Here is a 19,122-nt window from a genome sequence, read left to right as displayed (position 1 = left end):
ACATGCGAGATAACTACACGCTTTCCATCTTGCATACGGGGACCAGTATGTTTGGCTCTCTTGAGCTGAAGAAGATGAGCCTCACCTAAGGAACAACAAAACCACAGACAGAAATTGTGAGTCCTTGTTTGATCACATACGGCAGGAATGTGGCACATCTCTCTGGCTGTGAGCAGGAGCCAGATTTCCAAATGAGGTGCTGAAGAAATATGCATCAGTAAGGGTATCAGCTGGGTATGAAGGAGATGGCTTACACAGAGGTAGTACAGCCTAGAATCACAGAATGGCCTGGGTTGAAAAGGACCACAATGATCATCCAGTTTCAAACCCCCTGCTATGTGCAGGGTCGCCAACCACCAGACCAGGCTGCCCAGAGCCACATCCAGCCTGGCCTTGAATGCCTCCAGGGATGGGGCATCCACAGCCTCCTTGGGCAACCTGTTCAGTGCGTCACCACCCTCTGGGTGAAAAACATCTTCCAAATATCCAACCTAAACCTCGCCTGTCCCAGTTTACAACCATTCCCCCTTGTCCTATCACTATCCACTCTCGTAAACAGCCGCTCCCCTTCGTGTTTATACACTCCCTTCAAATATAGGAAGGCCACAACGAGGTCTCCCCGAAGCCTTCTCTTCTCCAAGCTAAACAATCCCAGTTCCCTCAACCTTTCCTCACAGGAGAGGTGCTCCAGCCCTCTGATCATCTTAGCGGTACCAGAAGAAAGGCACGGCTCTCGCTGCTGCGGATCTGGGCCACCGCTAACAGCATACCCCAGACCTGCCCATCTCCCCTAGGGCAGCGCTCTCAGCCCCAGGCTGCCGGGGTCACAAGAACCATGCCAAGCAGGAGGACACCGCCTCCAACCCGACGGTACCGCCCGCGGCCCCCCGAGCATGCGCATCGCGGAGGCGGAACGCAGGGAAAGGCGTCGGTCGGCCCGGCGCTGGGAGTGTACGTCAGCCGGTTCCGTCGCTCCGGTTGGCCGTGGGGCGGGCGGTGTGGTTGGCAGCCGGGGCGGGTTCGGCGGGCGGTTGAAGGAGACTCGAGGACGGGACCCCCTCCAGAGTCTCCGCCCCTCTCCTCTCCATGCGCAAGATGCTGCTGGCCGCGCTCTCCCGCGTGCTGCAGGGCCCGGTCGCCGCCGCCGGCAGGACGGTGAGAGAGGCCGGCAGCTGCCGGGGTTGGGAGAGGGTTGGGGACGGCGGGCGCGGCGGGAGGGGGGTGCGCGCCGCCTCAGGGGAAGGGCGGGGGCGGCCGTTAGCAACGCAGCCGTTGGGCGGCGCGGGTCTGTGGCGGAGCCGCTGGGGCGGGCAGGGTTTCGGGAGGCCTGCGCGGTGCTGCGCTGCTTCGGCTGCAGCCCAGGTGTAAGGGTTAACGGCTTCGTCTCGACATCACGGAGCCGGAAGGTGGGAGGGACCCGCGGAGGTCACCCAGCCCGAGCCCGTGCTGGAGGGGAGCTTTCCTGCCTTTTCCCTGCGGCAGGAGGGAGCATGCTCCGGGGCTGTCACCCTCACAGCAGACAGCGTCACGTGGTGCCGGTGGCAAAAATCATACTTAAAGAGTTATCTCTGTTTGTTTTTCTCGTGCTATTTTAAATACGGTGTTCAAAAAAAAAAAAAAAAAAAAAAAGAAAGAAAAGAAAAAGAAAAAACCAAACAAAATGGTTGCTGCGTGCGGGAGCACGCTGTAAATACCCACCCCTTGGTGTGCCTGCGAGCGCTGCTGGAGTACGGGAAGTGCCCAGCGAGTGCTGCAGCTCACGCCTGGCAGCCCGGCACGGCTGTTTCTTCTCCATGGCTTTAGATATGGGGACAACGTGCGGCTCGCAGGCTGTGTGGTACCGCAGGAGGGAGGAAAGGGTGCTCCTCAGAGGCCTTCTTCCTGTTCTGTGCAGCGATCTTTTGGAGATATCCGTGTTTATCACGTTTAAAGCATGTCATTCTGTTTCTGAAACCCTTTTCCAGGCCTTTTGCTTTGAATTTATTGTTATTTCGTTGCATTTTGACTGTCAACACAGGCCATATTGTAATCAGGGTAAACTTGGTCACCTTGTCCCCCTCTACATTCATCTGACTTTTTTTGAAGTGAACCACAGAATCATTAAGGTTGGAAAAGACTTCTAAAATCACCTGGTCCAACCCTCAGCCCACCGCACCATGCCCACTAACCATGTCCCTCAGTGCCACATCTACATGGTTTTTGAACACCTCCAGGGACGGTGACTCCACCACCTCCCTGGGCAGCCTGTGCCACTGCATCACCACTCTTTCTGAGAAGAAATTCCTAATATTTTTCCTAATATCCAACCATGACCTCCCCTGCCACAAGTGCTTTGCCTTTGCTCGCTCAAATAATAGTCATTTGATCTTTTCCTGAGTATCCTTTCAAGCTGTGGGGTTTTAAAAATTACCTTAATGTTTAATGTGTTGTGTTTTCTCTCTCACGTGAAACATCTTTTGAATTTTCCCTTTTTCATTCTCCTTACTCCATTGTAACAACTCTGTCTGCAAGGAAAAAAAAACATGCCAGCTGAAAAAAATATATAAACACCGGAGAAAAATGGGAGTGTTCTGACAGTGTTTAAGAGTATCTTTTGTCAGCTGAAGGCCAGTTGTCTTTCTGTCCTTGAGAGCAAACCTGTTGCCCTACTTCAGCGCTAGGGTAGCTCTCTTGCCTGGCAGTCATTTGTTGTGAAACAGCTGTAGCTGGCTGGCTTCATGCAGATGGCCTCAGAGAGCAGGGTCACCAGGAGGCCTCGCTGTGTGTATTGGGAATACATGGAATATAGATTTAAAAGCATTTCTTAATTTACAAGTAAAATGCCTGTATTAAAATTTTCAGCTTTGGGTGCCAAAAATGTGTTCCTTTCTGCATGTCCTTGGCCTGCTCCTGACATATAGCATAGTCCAGAAGTTCAAACCAGCTCCACTTTGGATATCTTAGTATGGTTTTTGGGATCCTAGTGACTGTCAATTACTAACTATTCCTGTGCATTTACAATGAATTTACAAATTACCAAATAAATTGAAGCAGTTTTAACCCATGAGGCATTATTTTATAGCTACTGTAAAGCATAAGGATGGGTTTCCATGACTTAAAGCTTACCTAAAGGGAAACTACTTTTCTCATAGCGTCCTGGTTAGTTCATAATTTGCTGATTTTCCTCCCCCAATTGTTTGTTACAATTACTTACTTTTCTCTTTTTTTTTCTTTCTTTGTTTTTTTCCTCCTTCCAAATGCTGCTAACCTAGGGAGCTGTTAGTGAGGTAAGGCCTGAACCAGTTTTGTCAAGGATTTTCATGTTTGTTTCTTCTGATGTGTACTGGCCACGTATTAAGAACTTCTGTAGAGATTCTCCAGTAGTGCTTCTATTCAGGTCTGGAGGTTGGACCGGGCTGACCTGCAGAAGTCCTTTCCAACCTCAGCCATTTGCTGATTCTGTGAATCCCAAACTCGTGACCGACTTCCAGCTCTAGAACTAAAATAGCTTTTTATCACTGGTAATACTGTTGCATTGTGGTAAAGAGTGTAGAAACCTGGTTTAAATTAAGAACTTCAAATATTTAATCTGATAACATGGGGGCTTGTGAGGTCGTGACAGCCAAACTAAATGGCCAACAAGAGATAACCAACAAGCATTGAGAAATTTCTCCTGGTTTTTGTCCTGATGTTACATGTATCAATCATAGCTTTATTGGAGACAGCACTGGGTAGTCTCAAAGTTTAAAAAGAGCTAACTTTGGGCTAAACATATGCAAGTTCCATGGTTGAATAAACTTCTGAAATGTATGTGTGACAATTAGCAGTACAACTTTGCTGCTGAAGATCAAGTGCATTCCTCACACTGTGACCACAAGGCATGTGTGGACAGATGATTACCATACACTGAAGTTACCTAAGAATACCAGTTGTTAGTTAATGGACTGTGCGTGTTCTTTTAGACAGAACAGTAATGTATCTTCAAAAATCTTGTCTCTCTCCTACTATGTCAGCCATTCTGTAGTTCTGTACTTCATGCCCCCTTGGGTAGCTGTGCCGCTACCCGCTTAAATAATACTCTCTGTCTTTATTATTATTGCCTGCATCCTTCCATCTTCTCTTCCCTTAAAAGGAAAGAGAGTAGTTCACATTCCAGAAGTCTGCTGTGTTGGGTTGTGTGTTTTTTCTCCCAGGGAAGTTTTTTTGTTCTGTCAAGGTGAAATTGCAGTCACTGCGAAGAGCCATCTTAATTGGCTGTCACTGCTCATATAAGGAATCTGTCAGGTGAAGGGAAATATCTATCTATCTCTATATATATATATCAATATATCAACATCACAAATATATATATATATTATATTTTATTTATTTATTATTTATATTTTATATATATATATATTTGTGATGTTGATCCTTTTTATAGTCTTCTGAAGTTTACTCATTTTATTTAGTTAATCAGGGGTATTAAAAATTCAAAATTCTGTTCTCTTTTTCTAATCTTAATTTAAATACTGTGTTTTGAAGGAGTTCTAATGCATGCGTTCGAAATCCAAGTTCTCTCATATTGTAAGGATATGCCACTGGAGAGTTTCAGTCACAGAGTATTTCAGTGTCAGTCTACTGTTAGAAATGCTTTGAGACTTCATCTGTTACTGCTTGGTAACTATATGTCAGTATTGCTCATATTTTGCTTTTCTTCTTAAGGCCTCTCGAGTGATGGTAGCATCACGAAACTATGCCGACTTTGCAAATGAAGCTACGTTCGAGATTAAGGTAAAGAAGCTGAATGCTTAATGCTCATATTCTGTGGAAGCAGTGCTGTAGATCCTGACGTGATGGACCTCACCCCTTACCATTTCGGTTACAAGAGTACTATGTGGGTTTTCAGAACCAAACCCCTTGCTATCCGCTCTGATTTCTAGATGGAGCTGGAAATAGTGTGCTTGGTGCCTGTAGCTGTGTTACTGTGTTAATTCAAAGTGAAGTCACGTGCAGGTGTGTTGTATCAAATTCCTTAGGGTGTCAGTAGATTTGCTGTGGAGAGACTTGCTCTAATTGAAGATGCCATGTAGGCTTTGAAGCAGTATTGTGGCTACCTAGTGCACTGACAGAGCAGTGGGTTTGGTTTGTTCCATCCAATGTGTAAGATTTATTTTTCTGGTAGGGGTACCTAAAATCAGCCCTCCTTGCAACTTGGCAGAGCTTACGGTTTGGGGAAGAAGCTGTGTTGTATGTGTTGGGGTTTGCTTTTGTAAAAAGACATTGCAACCTGAATTTGCAACTGGGGTGTCATTTAAAAAAAAGTGCTACTGCTAAACAGGATTGATGAGTGTCAAGAAGTAACTGTTTGTTCAACTTAACAGCCGTGTGACCTCCATCGCCTGGAAGAAGGCCCTGCTACCACTGCGGTGCTGACACGAGAGGAGGGGCTCCATTACTACAAGACAATGCAGACCATACGGCGCATGGAGCTGAAGTCGGACCAGCTGTACAAGCAGAAAATTATTCGTGGCTTCTGTCACTTATATGATGGTCAGGTGAGACTCTTATTTTCCCCCACAACATTTTTATACTGTCTTGCCCCATTTAATTTAGGGTTTTGAAATAGATGAGGTAGTAAATCTGGAACTCAGTATCTATGCATGATGTCTGAAGTCGTAGCAGGTCTGCGATTTGGGTCGTTATTTCCTTACAGACGATGTCTGAGCACACAAAGGAATCCCTGATTTCTTGGGACAACAGTAGGAAGAGAGAGAAGGCAAGGTGCGGCTGCAGCTCAGCTGAACGTGAGGAATGAGCTACTGTAGCATACTCATTTAAGTGCATTTGGAAGCTCACATCCTCATTATTGAGCCCCACAGATAAGTTTTCTTTCAGCGTCTCATGGATCACACGTCCACTAAAAAGCAACAGTCAGGAGAAGGAACTTAATGAAGTTGGTGAACTGTAGTTACTTAGATACTTCATTTGGGAGATGAGCAAAGACATCTGCAGGTCTTTTCGCCTTCTTATTTTCTTCTAGTCTAATTCTGTTGGTTGCAGACAGGACAGGTTGGAATATAGAGTCCAAGCCTATTGTAGCTCCAGATTCTGCAAAGACAGGCCTATTCCTCCTTGGGATTTAAGGCGCTCTGCTGTTATCTGTGCTTTTCCTTTTTCCTGCTTTATTTCTTATATGGGGGACCACAGACAGACCGTGCCACACTGCAGCCTGTGGAAATGGTGTGCTTCCTCTTCATTGCTGAACTTGCTTTCCATTGGTGACAGGAGGCTTGCTGCGTAGGGCTTGAAGTTGCCATAAAGCCTACAGACCATGTGATAACAGCATACAGAGCTCACGGCTTTACCTATGCCCGAGGCGTCCCCGTTCGAGAGATTCTCGCTGAGCTTACAGGTTTGTGCTAAATAAAATGAGGGTTCATGTGCTACTGTACTAGCTTCAGGATGATTTCTACTAAAGTTCAAAATGATGTTGATGCACAAAGCATACCGGGGATCCAGAAGTGATTTAGTAACACGGCAGAATAAACATTGTTTATGATCTGTGTTCTATAATAAAAAGCAGCTGCATCATTAAAGTAAAAAAGGTTTAAGTGCTGGTACTTCTTGTAGCTCAAAATGTGATTTAGGTAGAGTGTATGTAGTTTAAATTACTGCTGGATCTGGAAGTATTTCATTTACATTTATATTTTAAGAAAGGAAATGGAGAAAAAATACAGGGAGAAATAAACCTGTTGACTGCAGTTTGGTTCTGGAGTGGTAGAAAGACAAACTATGCTGAGAATGCCTTTAGTACCTAAAAGATGAAACATAAGAACCAAAATAATTTGCCAGAGTACGTTACATGAATCCTGTCTAATTTTCTGACAGGTATTAGGACTAAGGCTGGGTGTGGCTCTGGGCAGCCTGGTCTGGTGGTTGGCGACCCTGCACACATAGCAGGGGGGTTGAAACACAATGATCATTGTGGACCCTGCATAAGAAATAACTAAATTGCAATTTAACTGAAATGTGACTAGGAAACCATATCTAATGTAATTGCCAACGTTTTTGTCAAACAAAAGGGTGTATTCTGCAAAATATTAAAGCGGCTTTCTGCTGCCAGTGTAGTTCCAGTCATAATTAGGGGAATGGTGTGAGGAATTGTGTATGATGCACTGGAAGATAGCACACTATGTGTTGGGGGTAAGCTGTGCGCTCTCAGATTAGTGATTCTGACAAATGAGAGAAATAGGGAGCAGCTTGGTGAAATACCAATTGGCTGAGCATTACTTGGGCAGAAAAAGAGTTAGGGGCTTGAGAGATTGCTTTTTGGCATCTCAACATGGTTGAAATGTATTAAATTATATGAGGACAATCCCAGTGCCTAGCATCTGTAGGATCTCAGGTAGAGAACAGTATTTTTATGGTTTTTGATAACTGGTTGGGAAGCTAACAAATGCAAATGCTCAAATACAGATTCACACTGTACCGGAGGAGGGGATGGCTAGATGGGCATTTCTCAAACCTTCTAAGTTGGGAGGTTTAACTTGGGGGAGTGGAGTTGATGGAGTGGGTCAGAGAATACCTTGACTCTGTGGGCGGGAGGAGGTACGTATGTTAGGAGGGAAAAAGGCTAGTTTTTATCTGCAAACGACAGCTTGAACAATGCTGGGCTAGGTATCGAATGTTTACCTCGAGGCAGGGAGTTGTGGGTTTTTGCTGAGGTATTTTGTTTGATTCTTTGTCCTATCTGTAACTTTTACTTCTGGCTTTTGTCATGGAGAGGACAACTGTAGGTTATTGCAATTAATGTGGAGCAGTGTTCATATTTTTCTTGCAGAAGCTAAAGTAAAAGGACTGTATATGCTTCTTGCGCTTCTCGTTAAAGTACCGTGGATTAGATAGATGAGAAATATAGACCATACTGGCTATTTCAAATAGATAAACACCTGAGATGATTCAGTGTCCTGAAAAAAGCACTTTATAGTAAAGTAGGGACTAAAATTAATGAATAAATCTTATTCAGTACTTCACAAGTGAGGTTTTCATTAGTGTTCTTCCCCCTGGCTTCTTTTATTTGTTTGGTGATACGTTTAACCATAAGTTCTGTGGGGAGAGGCCGTTATGTCTGACATATGAGAATCAGTATCTCAACTCTCCTGAGATTAATCTCATGACAACAGTAACATTGTCTCATTATTATTACCTTTAGGAATTGAATTAGGTGTTACCATTTGTATAGCATTTTTCTTCTGGAAAAAGAAATCACTTATTCATGTTTCAGGTCGAAAAGGAGGATGTGCGAAGGGTAAAGGAGGATCAATGCATATGTATACCAAAAACTTTTACGGTGGTAATGGTATTGTCGGTGCTCAGGTATGTACGTGACTTCTACTTCAAAACATGAGTTGAATTTGGCTGGTATCCCATCCTAGCGTTTCTTCTCAATTTTCACAATGTGAACTTGTATGCAGCTCTTATTGCTTTGTGGCCATTAAATCTGTTGTTATTCTGGCCTGCTGACACCTTTGCAATCTGCACCAAGCCAAGAATATAGTTACAATTTATACTTTGGCTGCTAGACAGATTGTCACCAACCCATTTCCATTTGTTACTACTCTTTTATCTGTTGAATACATCCCTGATATCGGAAGTGTCTTCACACTTCACAAGCAACCTGTCTCTAACGTTCTCTAAACATTGCTCTAAAATTCTGGTTTGTCCTGTACTGTGGTAGGTTCCTCTTGGAGCTGGGATTGCGCTGGCCTGCAAATACTTTGGTAAAAATGAGGTCTGCCTGACTTTATATGGAGATGGTGCAGCCAACCAGGTAAACAAGCTGTTTAAGGTAGCTCTGTGAGGAGAAATGTGACCGTGGGCAATCAGTTTTCCTCCTGTGAACTGCGAGCTCTGCCTTTCTGCTGCGTTGTAGGGGAGCACCTTCCCCTGTCTGTCTAGCATCTGCAACCCAGACAGCATCTGGCTTTGAATCTGTTGTAATGATGGTTTAAAAAAAACAAGTCTGCTGATACCAGTGCATCTTGCTGAACCACTTACTCTGAGACAATTGTTTTCATGGTACTGGCAGAGAAATAAAGCCAGATGGGGGAGAAAAAAAATAGTGATTTAGAGTGCACTGTTGATTTTTACCTTCCCACTTTCAAAACACATGGCCTTTAAGGGTCCATTCAAACTCAAACTATTCTATGTTTTGTGCTACTCTCACTCAGAGACTGAAATAAGTTTAAAAGTTAAGAAGTTCTATCAACTATGAGTGGAGATAAAAGTTACCTTGTAATATATAACTTCTCTTCTACTGCTGCTGAGCTGCAGCAAGGGGCTAGTTTCAGATCACTTCTGGTATCAGAAGTTTTGCTAGATGCAGCTAAATGATTTTTCAGTAGAGCCTAATGCTTGAAATGTGAGCTCCCTGTCCAGACAGAACTTGCTCTTTTTCCTTCAGGGCCAGATATTTGAAACATACAATATGGCTGCCTTGTGGAAGTTGCCTTGTATTTTCATCTGTGAGAACAACCGGTATGGAATGGGAACCTCAGTTGAGAGAGCTGCAGCCAGTACTGACTACTACAAAAGAGGAGACTTCATCCCAGGGCTTAGAGTATGTACAACTCCAGCATGCTTTGAGACACATGTGTGCAATACGTACATGCCTGTGTATTTCTATTTATAAATATATTTATTTTTAAAAATAGAAAATGAGAGACTGAGTTCCTCTTGCACGTATGATATGAAAGTACTGAATTTGGAAGTTTGTTTTCCGGTCTCTTTTTGACTTGAGTTGTTCTGCGCATCAGGTGGATGGCATGGATGTTCTCTGTGTTCGAGAAGCAGCCAAGTTTGCAGCTGAGTACTGCAGAGCTGGAAAGGTAAGTCAGTAGCCATTCCTTTACCACAGGTGAAACTTTCACCAATAATTGCTGCATAAAAAGTTCCCCATGTAGCCTAGCTTTCTGTAGTTACTGTTGAATTGCTGTTTGACCATATTTCCTTTGTTTCTCTGCAGTAAGGAACCTGTGAGTAATTGAGTTGTTCTTTAGTTTTGTTAGAATTGTTAACACGCGACTGGTATTTAACCAAACTTTAAGGAAAAAAAGAATCTTTAGACCTTGTTAACTTATTTTTCCTTTCTAGCAACCCTTCTTAAACTCTGTTGTGAAAAACATTTGGGCTGTTAGGCAGCTTTGTTCTTTATGAAGAAATTTATTAGGGGAAGGGGCCCAAAAAATAATTCTACATTTACAACAAAAGGAAAGTGAAGTAATTTTTTTGTGAGACTATATAAATGGCAACGAGAGAGATTTTTATGTACCTGCCTAGAAATATGTACAGAACTATATGGAACCTCAAGGGTTTTTCAGCATCAGTGCCTGTCACCCAAGGATAAAACTCTGTTCTGACATAATCTGATGTTTTGTGAAGTTATGTTTGTGCTTGGAATGCACAGAAGGAAGTTTGCCCAGAAGAACAAGCTGCTGGGAGTTAACAGTCTTGAAGTGAAATAATAAGCAATTTGAAATACTCTGGGTAATGGTGGAATGGCATTGGAAGGGACCAAATTGCTTAACAGTGCTCAAGAAGAACGTGAGAGTACACGCTAGTAGTTATCAATGTACTTTTTCATTGAAGAGGAGTTTTTGTTTTGCTGCTTGTGATAATGTTATGTGAATTGATTAAACTAAGAGAGAAAGTTGAATTAAAAACATTTGTCACTTGTACAGTTCACCTGTAGCAAATACTTACTGCTGTAACAACAAATTGATTGCTCAAGGTGATAATGTGCTCTGTATGTTCTTTCTTCCTAAGGGTCCTATTGTGATGGAGCTGCAGACATACCGTTATCATGGGCACAGTATGAGTGATCCTGGCATAAGGTACTGGAAACCCTTTGTTAGCATTCCCTGAAAGCAATTAAGTATTGATAGTCAAAATCCCAACACTGTGTGAAATCATGAAGGTTATGATAAATCACTGTGGCAAATCTGACCACTCATCCCTTGTTTTGTTTTCAGTTTAAAAAATGGAGTCTTCAGAACAAGCAATGTCTGCTCAATTTCTGTACTTTTTATTAATGAATTCTGAATTCCCTGTGATTTCCTGGCATGTTCTAAGAAAGCTCTGACTGAAAAGCAGTGCACTTTTCCAGGATTTTTAGAGTACATAAAAATCCCGTAAGCTAAAAGTAAAGGAACAGCTGGAGTGTCCAGTCAAATGGAACGCTTCTTAGAAAGCACAAGCATACAGGTGCCAAAAAGACTTGGGCATCGAACCATCCAACAAATTCAAATTGATGTACATGAAGTAGACATATACCTTAACACCTCACTGGAAACCTGCAGTGAATTGGAAGTTTTGATTGAGTTCATTAAACATATCCCTTTCTAAGTGGTGTGACCCAATCTAATAGCACAGGGCGAGTCACATAGCTCCCACTGCTCTTTCTCTTAGTGGAGATGGGGAGGGGGAAATACAGCCTCATAGTAGCTGTCTCGCCTACAACAGCTTTCCTTTTCCTGCCCGCATCGTATTTAAGTCTGGGTCTATTTCAGTTTCTACTTTCAAATCTAAGAAGTCTTCTGGATGTAGCCGTGCTGTACCTTGGATAATAAATGCTGCTGTATTTTCACTGCATTCCTGACAATTCTTTGGCCATACCTTTTCTCTAGAAATGAGCTGTGTCCAGAAATCACTTCTATTCAAGAGAATTATTAAAGTTCATCTCTTTGCTTGCGTTGCTCCTAGCTATCGTACTAGAGAAGAAATTCAAGAAGTGAGAAGCAAAAGTGATCCCATTACTTTACTGAAGGACAGAATGATCAACAATAACCTTGCTAGCGTTGAAGAATTAAAGGTATGGCTTTTAGTAGATGTTTAAGCAAGCTCTTGTGCATTCACATACTATTTATCCCCTATTTATTCACTTGTTCTTTGAGCTTTTTTATTAGAATGTAATTTTTTTTGTGGATTGATAGTAAAGTTTTGTTGCACACCAGCTGATGAAGTTGTGCTCTGCAGGAACTGTTTTTTGCTTTTGGGTGCTGAGTGTAACTCAGTGCAAGGCTGTGTGTGTGAGTGTTAGTGTTCCAAATACATCTCTTGTCATGCTGGCATCTAAGAAATCAAAATTGTCCACACGAGCTAGAAAGCAGGTAAGTCTCTGAGCTTTGAGTCTTATGCTAACAATGGTCATTGGTAGTGAAGAATCCCAGTGAAGAAGCCAGAAGCTCTCTAAGCAAATGGTGCAACTATCCTGATTATTCTGCTGTTGAGGTCTCCGTAGACCTTGTAAAGGTCCATGCATCAAAAGTGGTGGCGTTTATGCCTGACTGACACGGTTACAGTCACATTTCTCTGTATACTTGCATTGTTTTGCAAGAAGAGAATGCATAAAGGAAAATGCTCAGTGTGGTCTTGTTCCTCTGGGATAATTAATTGTACTATGCTTTGCTTTAGAAGGGAGGAAACTCAGTTTTCTAATTTTTTACTGAAAGCTTTAGTAGTAGGTCTGATCAGTACTACATCATCGCTTTTAAATTCAAAATATTGATGCTTTTTCCGAGCTGCCTTCTAATTAGCATTTCTTCTTTATTTAGGAAATCGATGTGGCAGTGAGAAAAGAGATAGAGGAAGCTGCTCAGTTTGCTACCACTGACCCAGAGCCCCCACTGGAAGAGCTAGGTAACCACATTTACTTCAATGAGCCGCCCTTTGAAGTGCGCGGCCCAAACCAGTGGATAAAGTATAAGTCTCTCAGCCATTCGTAAGAATAAGTGAGTGCATTTACAAGAACTGTAATGACTCAGAAACAAACCTTAATCTTTATTTAACACCTCCTCTTTCAAAAGAAGAGGTGTTGAGTAAGGCAGTCCCATCACAGTACAGATTGTCTTAAACATGCCTGAATGTTGTTTCAGAAGGAGCTGAATTATGAGAAAGCAGCAGTTTATTTAAATTGTTATATATTTGCTTCACAGATTTTCTTTGGATTGCTGTATTTGTCATGTACAGTGTAAAAAATACAAATAAAAAAAATAAACTTTAACAACATTTAATCTGGTTTTCTGATTGTGGTTTTCTTTTGAAAGCGGGTGCTAAAGAAACAAAGACCTCTTAGGTTTGCCATGTTTTTGCTGCAGCCAAAACCATCAGCCAGCACACCTGTGCACACTGACCTTAGAATGTGTGACAATGCTAAAGCCAGCTCAGGTGTGTGTACAGTCTTCATTCTGCCCCTCCCAGCCTCCTCTGTTCCCCTCGGCCCCCTCCCTGGCAGGACAGTACAAGAAGCTAAAAAAACCAAAATGTCCTCAGATCAATACAGCACTGCTCAGATACAACTAAAACATTGGTCTGTTATCAGTGTTGTTTTTCTCCTAAAGCTAAACCACAGCATCATACCAGACACTATGAAGAAAATCAACTCTGTCTCAGCTGAAACCAGCACAAGTACCTATTTTGCAGAAAATTTTTTCTCAGCTAAGGCCTTATAGTTACAGTGATAGGGCATTTGTCTTCTGTGCTACTCTTTCATAAGCTGTTACTGGAATGTGTCCAGAGGAGGGCAACAAAGCTGGTGAGGGGTCTGGAGAACAAGTCTTATGGGGAGGGGCTGAGGGAGCTGGGATTGTTCAGTCTGGAGAAGAGGAGGCTCAAGGGAAATCTCATTGCACTCTACAACTGCCTGAAAGGAGGTTGTGGTGAGGAGGGGTTTGGCCTCTTCTCCCAGGCAACAAACAGGACCTGAGGAAATGGCCACAAGTTGTACCAGAGGAGGTTTAGGTTAGACATAAGGAATTCTCTCAGGGAGTGGTCAGGCACTGCAATGGCTGCCCAGGGAGGTGGTGGAGTCGCTGTCCCTGGCAGTGTTCAAAAGGCGTTCAAGAGGAGCTATGAGATATGGTTTAGTGGCTTGTGGTAGCAATGGTAATGGGAGGATGGTTGGACTAGATGATCCTGTAGGTCCTTTCCAGCCTTGTGATTCTGTGATTCTATATTATTTACTGTATATTATGCTGATGGTCAAACGAGCTATGTAATTGTGCAAAACCTGCAAGGCAGGGAGACTATGTACATATATACATCCAATAAGTTAGGAATGTATCTTTCATTTGCTTACTCCCATTACACATTCTGTTTCCAAAGAGCTAACCTTCTGCCTCCATGGACTTATTAGCCGTTTGGCGGTGGATTAAAATCGCATTCCAAATTCTGCAGAGAAGACCACCACTGTCACAAGAAGAACAGAGAACAATTAGGGACAGCAGTAACTGCTTAAGGAAAAACCATCCTCTATCTCCATTACATGAAAGTGAGCAGGAAGTAAACTCCTAGGAGCACCTGGAAAGCTGAGGAATCCTGATGAAAAGGGATCTTGGTGTACGGATGGACAGGCGGCTGAATGTGAGCCAGCAGTGTGCCCAGGTGGCCAAGAAGGCCAATGGCATCCTGGCTTGGATCAGGAATGGTGTGGTGAGCAGGACTAGGGAAGTCATCCTGCCCCTGTACTCGGCACTGGTGGGGCCTCACTTCGAGTACCGTGTTCAGTTTTGGGCACCTCAGTACAGAAAGGACATGGAGGTGCTGGAGCAGGTCCAAAGAAGGACAACAAGGCTTGTGAAGGGCTTGGAGAACATGCCCTACAAGAAAAAACTGAAGGAACTGGGGCTGTTTAGTCTGGGGAAAAGGAGGCTGAGGGGAGACCTTAGTGCTCTCTTCCAATATCTGAAAGGTGCTTACAGTGAGAGCGGGGTTGGTCTCTTCTCACTGGTGACAGGTGACAGGACAAGGGGAAATGGCCTCAAGTTGTGCCAGGATAAGTTTAGGTTGGATATCAAGAAAAACTTCTTTACAGAAAGGGTTATCAAGCACTGGAATAGGCTCCCCAGGGAGGTGGTTGAGTCACCATCCCTGGATGCGTTTAAAAACCATTTGGATGTGGTGCTCAGAGACATGATTTAGCAGAGGGTTATTAGGGTAAGTTTGGTTAGGCTGCGGTTGGACTTGATCTTTAAGGTCTTTTCCAACCTGCGCAATTCTATGATTCTATGATTTACTGATTATGACAGCATTAAAAAAACCCTGAACACTATACTCCTTCAAGCTTAGGGCCAAACAACTTCTTCCTTGTCAGCCAGAGATTAACAGAATGACAATGAAACGGGGAGGAAAAATAAGTTCATGCCTATATGACCATTTGGTGCTGAACGGCAGAGAAATAGCTCTCAGTCATGGTAAACACAAAAAGCTAGAGGGCATGTTATAACTTACTGTATAGTTTATGTCATATTATTATAGTGCGGCAGTCAATGTTGTTCATACGTTAGAAGATCAGAGTAAATTTAAAGGCCTATAAGAATATCATAACATCTACCGCTCCCCCCCATTCCTATTAATTCAGCTCTCAGCAGTGACCTAAGATGTCGTTCCTTACCGCAGTTGAAGGCATCGCAAATCATCCTTAGTGATGTCATTAAGGACAGTACTCAGTGTATAATCCTCTTCAGCAAACTGAAAGGGAAATTTGTTCCTAAATAAGTCAGTATTCCTCCTTTCAAACCAAACTGCTAACAAGGGCTGCCAATTTTTTTTAGGGTATATATACATTTATATGTATATATTTACCCTTCTAATGGTATCCAGGTCTGCCCCTTGTTGTTTCAGCCAGTTTGTGAGCTCTGGGTCTGCATTCTCTTTTAATGGTGATGCAGGCCACTGCCAGTCTTTAACAGAAAAAATAATAACAATAATAGGTCATTACACCTCAAAACTAGGACAAAAGTGCTGGTTTTGAGACTATTTATTTAAACTTAAAATAGAACCTCCAAATCACCCTTTAACCAATGAACTTGCACATACATACTGTCAAAGTACTCACTCAGTATCTTCTCATACCTGCGGGTTTAAGTTTTAATTGAAGCAAGTGCAATTCCTGTGTTTTTTGCTCCAAAGATCGTTGTAAGAGGGTCTGATACTCCTTCTCCTTCTGAACGAGTTTCTCCAAAAGCCTGTTAGCATGCAAGAGAGATAAACAGCCACCATACTGAGAATAAATCTAGCTGAAAAAAAAAAAACATATCATTTTTTAACAACTACCACAGCACTTGACACAAGGGATACTTGACACATAGCGTAAGTAACATATCTTATACTAGACTTTTTTGTTGTTGCCTGAGTCTCAGCTTGGCAGTAGCACTTTAAGGCTCTCATCTTTGCAGCAAAATTTAGTAAATATGTTGTAACTTGTTGCCCTGGTGTTCAGCAGTTTCCCTGGGCAGAGTTTCTGTCTTTCTTCATAGTTTACTGCAAGGCACTGTAATGCTGTGGTGATATACTTTGCATCCATACAGAAGATTCATTGGTAGCAACGTATAAATATAACCCATGAAAAGATAGGAAAGGGGCATTAGTGAGCCTGCCACATCTCATGGGCAAGTATAGAGCTACTCTGGCCATCCCCTGCAGGAGGAAGAAGGAACATCGTCCCCCTGGTATCTACTGCTGCATTTTCATAAAACTTGCAAGAACATCTCTGAGGGTGCCATTAGGTGAGGTGGCATCTAAGGCACTAGAAAAGAAACAAACAGCGTTACACAGGCATCATTACTTAGCAGTAGAAATCCACCAGGACACTCTGCAACGTAAAAATTATTGGCACAGAAATGAAAGCTGTACTGAAAGCTGTTGAGTTGTCATACTGGTGCTGCCAGTGCACTCTGAATCCATTTGTGTTGCTGGCAGGTGTGCTTTGTCACCAGGTAAGTACATGTCAGGGCAGGAAGCATGTCTGCGAGCTTTTCAATGGCCCTAGAAATAAACACGGTGTTTGTGCCTGGGTTACCTTATGGTCTCTTGTTTGAGTCTGCCCAACTCCAGGCTAAGCTGCTGCTGAGCCTCGTGTGACACCACAGAGCTGAGGGTGCTGACTCCTGATGTGAGAGCAGCATCCTCCGTCCCATTTTGTTCAGAGGGACGGAAACTGTCTTCCACTTCGTCACAATCTTTGTCGCCACCTTCAGTTTCTGATGCTGGCTCAAAGTGAGCTTGAAGTTCTGATAAAACGAAACATAAGATTTTATTTTGATGGGGTTATCTCCATAGGGTAGCGCAGTTTGCTCTTTGTTACTGCAGGTGGAGAAGCCTCAGCTGAGGCTCCTCCACCTGCACAGAGGAGTAGGAAAAGCCTTATTAGCTGGACCATGGATGTTACATCAGTGCTAAAAGGAGCGCCACAGCACACTTGGGCTGAAAGGGCTCGCTGTCAGTGAGTTCAGAACATTCTCATACTGGAAACGGTGTTTGGCACTTCAGAGTTACAAAACTGAGAGTTCCAGCTTAGCCTTACTCCTGGACAGGTCACCATCTTTTAACCTCCTCCCTTTTGGTGATGGTGGTGCTTGTTCCTGTTACCTACCCATCTGTAGACCAAGACTGTATTTCTCCTCAGGTAAACGCACTACCACTGCATCAGTTCCAGAGCTGAGCTCTCATTTGTCAGAACACATAACCAGACCAGACAAGCAGCATTAACCATTTTGATATTATCTAAATGTTTTATAGAGTCATTTTCTTTCCAATTACAAATGGTCCAGCTTGGACTAAGTTTAATTTTTGCTTAATTTTGTGTTGTTTTTTTTTTTTTTAACTGGACCAGACTGGTGATGCAGAACTACTGGTATCCATTGTGTGCTTCTGTACTGTAACTGTGGTATTAATGCTCACAATCAATGCCTCTTTATGATCCCGTGCCTTTGATGTAGTAGCACAGGGAGTGCAGGTAATGACATGCTGATGGAGTACGCTGAAACATCTACCTGTTCCATTTGCTACACAAATGCACAACCAGCTTTTCCTTTTAGTTTGTTTACAACTGGATTGTTTTACCTGGAATAAGAATGGTGACTGCTGCTTGGACTGCACGGCGAATTATATTGTCCATTGCAAACATCCAGTGGGGCCTTATTAAATGATTTCTTAACACTTTGTTCACCTGCAGATACACGAGCAAGTAAAAGCAAGTTAAGTTGCAACAAACAATATTTACTTGCACCTTAGGAACCAAAATCTTGTTTTTCAATATTAAGGTGAAGTTTTCAGTGCAAGAATCACCAAAACCCTCCCACTTTTGAAAGGCTAAACAACAAATTTGACAGTTTTAGGCTAGAGCTCATCAAACCAGACGTCCCTGTACTGTACAATGGGAGGTAAATAGGGAACAAATGCAGGATGCAGAACAAGCTTTAGAGCTTGCTGGTAGCCCATGGGCAGCCCTTCAGCCCCACTCAGCTTCATGGCCAGGCTGGGAGCACCCATCTCACTGAGCTGAGGCTACAGTCTGATGGGGATTCAGCTCCAGTGTGCCCCTCTGCAGCTTTTCTGATGGCTGTTCAGCAAGAGCAGGAACAGGGGGAGAGGTGAGGAAGAGTGGGGAGGCTACAGACCCCTGCACTGAGAGGTCTGTCCAGGAAGAATTCCTCTCCTACTGTGCCAGGCAAGGAACTCACCGCATCCTGAAATCCAAACAGCACCAGATGAATCTGATTGATGGAAGTGCTGTCAAAGTCCAGATCCATTTTCAACTTGGATATGGTAGACGCCATCACTCTGTGCTCAGGAGAGTGTATGAAGTCCCTTAAAATCCCAATAATTTGCTTGATGTGGGCCATTGAAAGCCGCAGTTCCTCAGAGCTCTGGAGAAAAGATAATGAGTGTGTATCAAGTAAATCCCAGTGTCATTAAGTATCTAATCAGTAGTATTAGTATCTGGGTTACAATTTATAGCTTTGCACATGTATGTTTCACACCTAAGCACAGATACCACAGAACCTTTGATTCCATCAAGTCTGTATTTTGTCCTTTTGTCTACTTTTTTTTTTTTTAATCAGTAATTCCTATTTTCCAAAAATGAATCACACCTACTGCTATCGTGACTGTCACAAAGAGGAGAGGCTCAAGATAATATTTACACATTTGTCCAATGTACTGTAGAGGGCAGCTTTCCTCCATAAAAGCAGCAGAGTGAGTTGGTAGGAGATCCAAATGTTTGTAGACAGTGTCCCTACAATAAGCTGACTCTGAACTTCCAAGTAATTGTGTAGATATTTTATAACCATTATGTTTATGCAGCCATCAGAAGTCAGAAAAAAG

At 43.0% G+C, this 19,122-nt stretch overlaps 2 protein-coding genes across 5 annotated transcripts in view; one reads left to right on the top strand and one right to left on the bottom strand.

Moving 5' to 3' along the window:
• Positions 1 to 878: 878 nt before the first annotated feature.
• Positions 879 to 13,031, top strand: PDHA2 (pyruvate dehydrogenase (lipoamide) alpha 2). 4 transcript variants are annotated; one of them, XM_046940637.1, is made up of 12 exons: positions 879 to 1,364; positions 3,252 to 3,266; positions 4,684 to 4,752; positions 5,343 to 5,516; positions 6,247 to 6,373; positions 8,246 to 8,337; positions 8,699 to 8,791; positions 9,425 to 9,580; positions 9,777 to 9,848; positions 10,786 to 10,853; positions 11,722 to 11,830; positions 12,573 to 13,031. In XM_046940637.1, exons 1-12 carry the CDS (start codon positions 894 to 896, stop codon positions 12,741 to 12,743), a joined length of 1,617 nt encoding a protein of 538 aa, XP_046796593.1. In that variant the 5' UTR covers positions 879 to 893; the 3' UTR covers positions 12,744 to 13,031. The 4 variants fall into 4 exon arrangements, with proteins under 4 accessions (XP_046796593.1, XP_046796597.1, XP_015158045.1 ...); XM_046940641.1 differs by having other exon boundaries at positions 879 to 1,406; XM_015302559.4 differs by having other exon boundaries at positions 1,008 to 1,155.
• MAP3K15 (mitogen-activated protein kinase kinase kinase 15) overlaps positions 12,779 to 19,122 on the bottom strand; it is a 73,258-nt gene continuing 66,914 nt past the window's right edge. Inside the window, exons 23-29 of the mRNA XM_003640489.6 lie at positions 18,480 to 18,665; positions 17,860 to 17,965; positions 16,817 to 17,027; positions 15,871 to 15,983; positions 15,601 to 15,698; positions 15,410 to 15,486; positions 12,779 to 14,205 (exon numbers count right to left, since the gene is read on the bottom strand). Coding sequence (XP_003640537.2) covers positions 14,124 to 14,205; positions 15,410 to 15,486; positions 15,601 to 15,698; positions 15,871 to 15,983; positions 16,817 to 17,027; positions 17,860 to 17,965; positions 18,480 to 18,665 — 873 coding nt within the window. The 3' untranslated portion in view covers positions 12,779 to 14,123. The remainder of the gene's footprint in view (positions 14,206 to 15,409; positions 15,487 to 15,600; positions 15,699 to 15,870; positions 15,984 to 16,816; positions 17,028 to 17,859; positions 17,966 to 18,479; positions 18,666 to 19,122) is intronic.

This window comes from Gallus gallus, chromosome 1 (genome assembly GCF_016699485.2).
Source record: "Gallus gallus isolate bGalGal1 chromosome 1, bGalGal1.mat.broiler.GRCg7b, whole genome shotgun sequence".
Taxonomy (NCBI): Eukaryota; Metazoa; Chordata; class Aves; order Galliformes; family Phasianidae; genus Gallus; species Gallus gallus.
This window is presented reverse-complemented; position numbering and strand designations above follow the sequence as displayed.

Coding starts and splice junctions, on each gene's coding strand:
- PDHA2 (XM_046940641.1), top strand. CDS start 894: ATGCGCATCGCGGAGGCGGAACGCAGGGAAAGGCGTCGGTCGGCCCGG. Junction 4,753..5,342: donor AAGCTACGTTCGAGATTAAG/GTAAAGAAGCTG, acceptor TCAACTTAACAG/CCGTGTGACCTCCATCGCCT. Junction 8,338..8,698: donor ATGGTATTGTCGGTGCTCAG/GTATGTACGTGA, acceptor GTACTGTGGTAG/GTTCCTCTTGGAGCTGGGAT.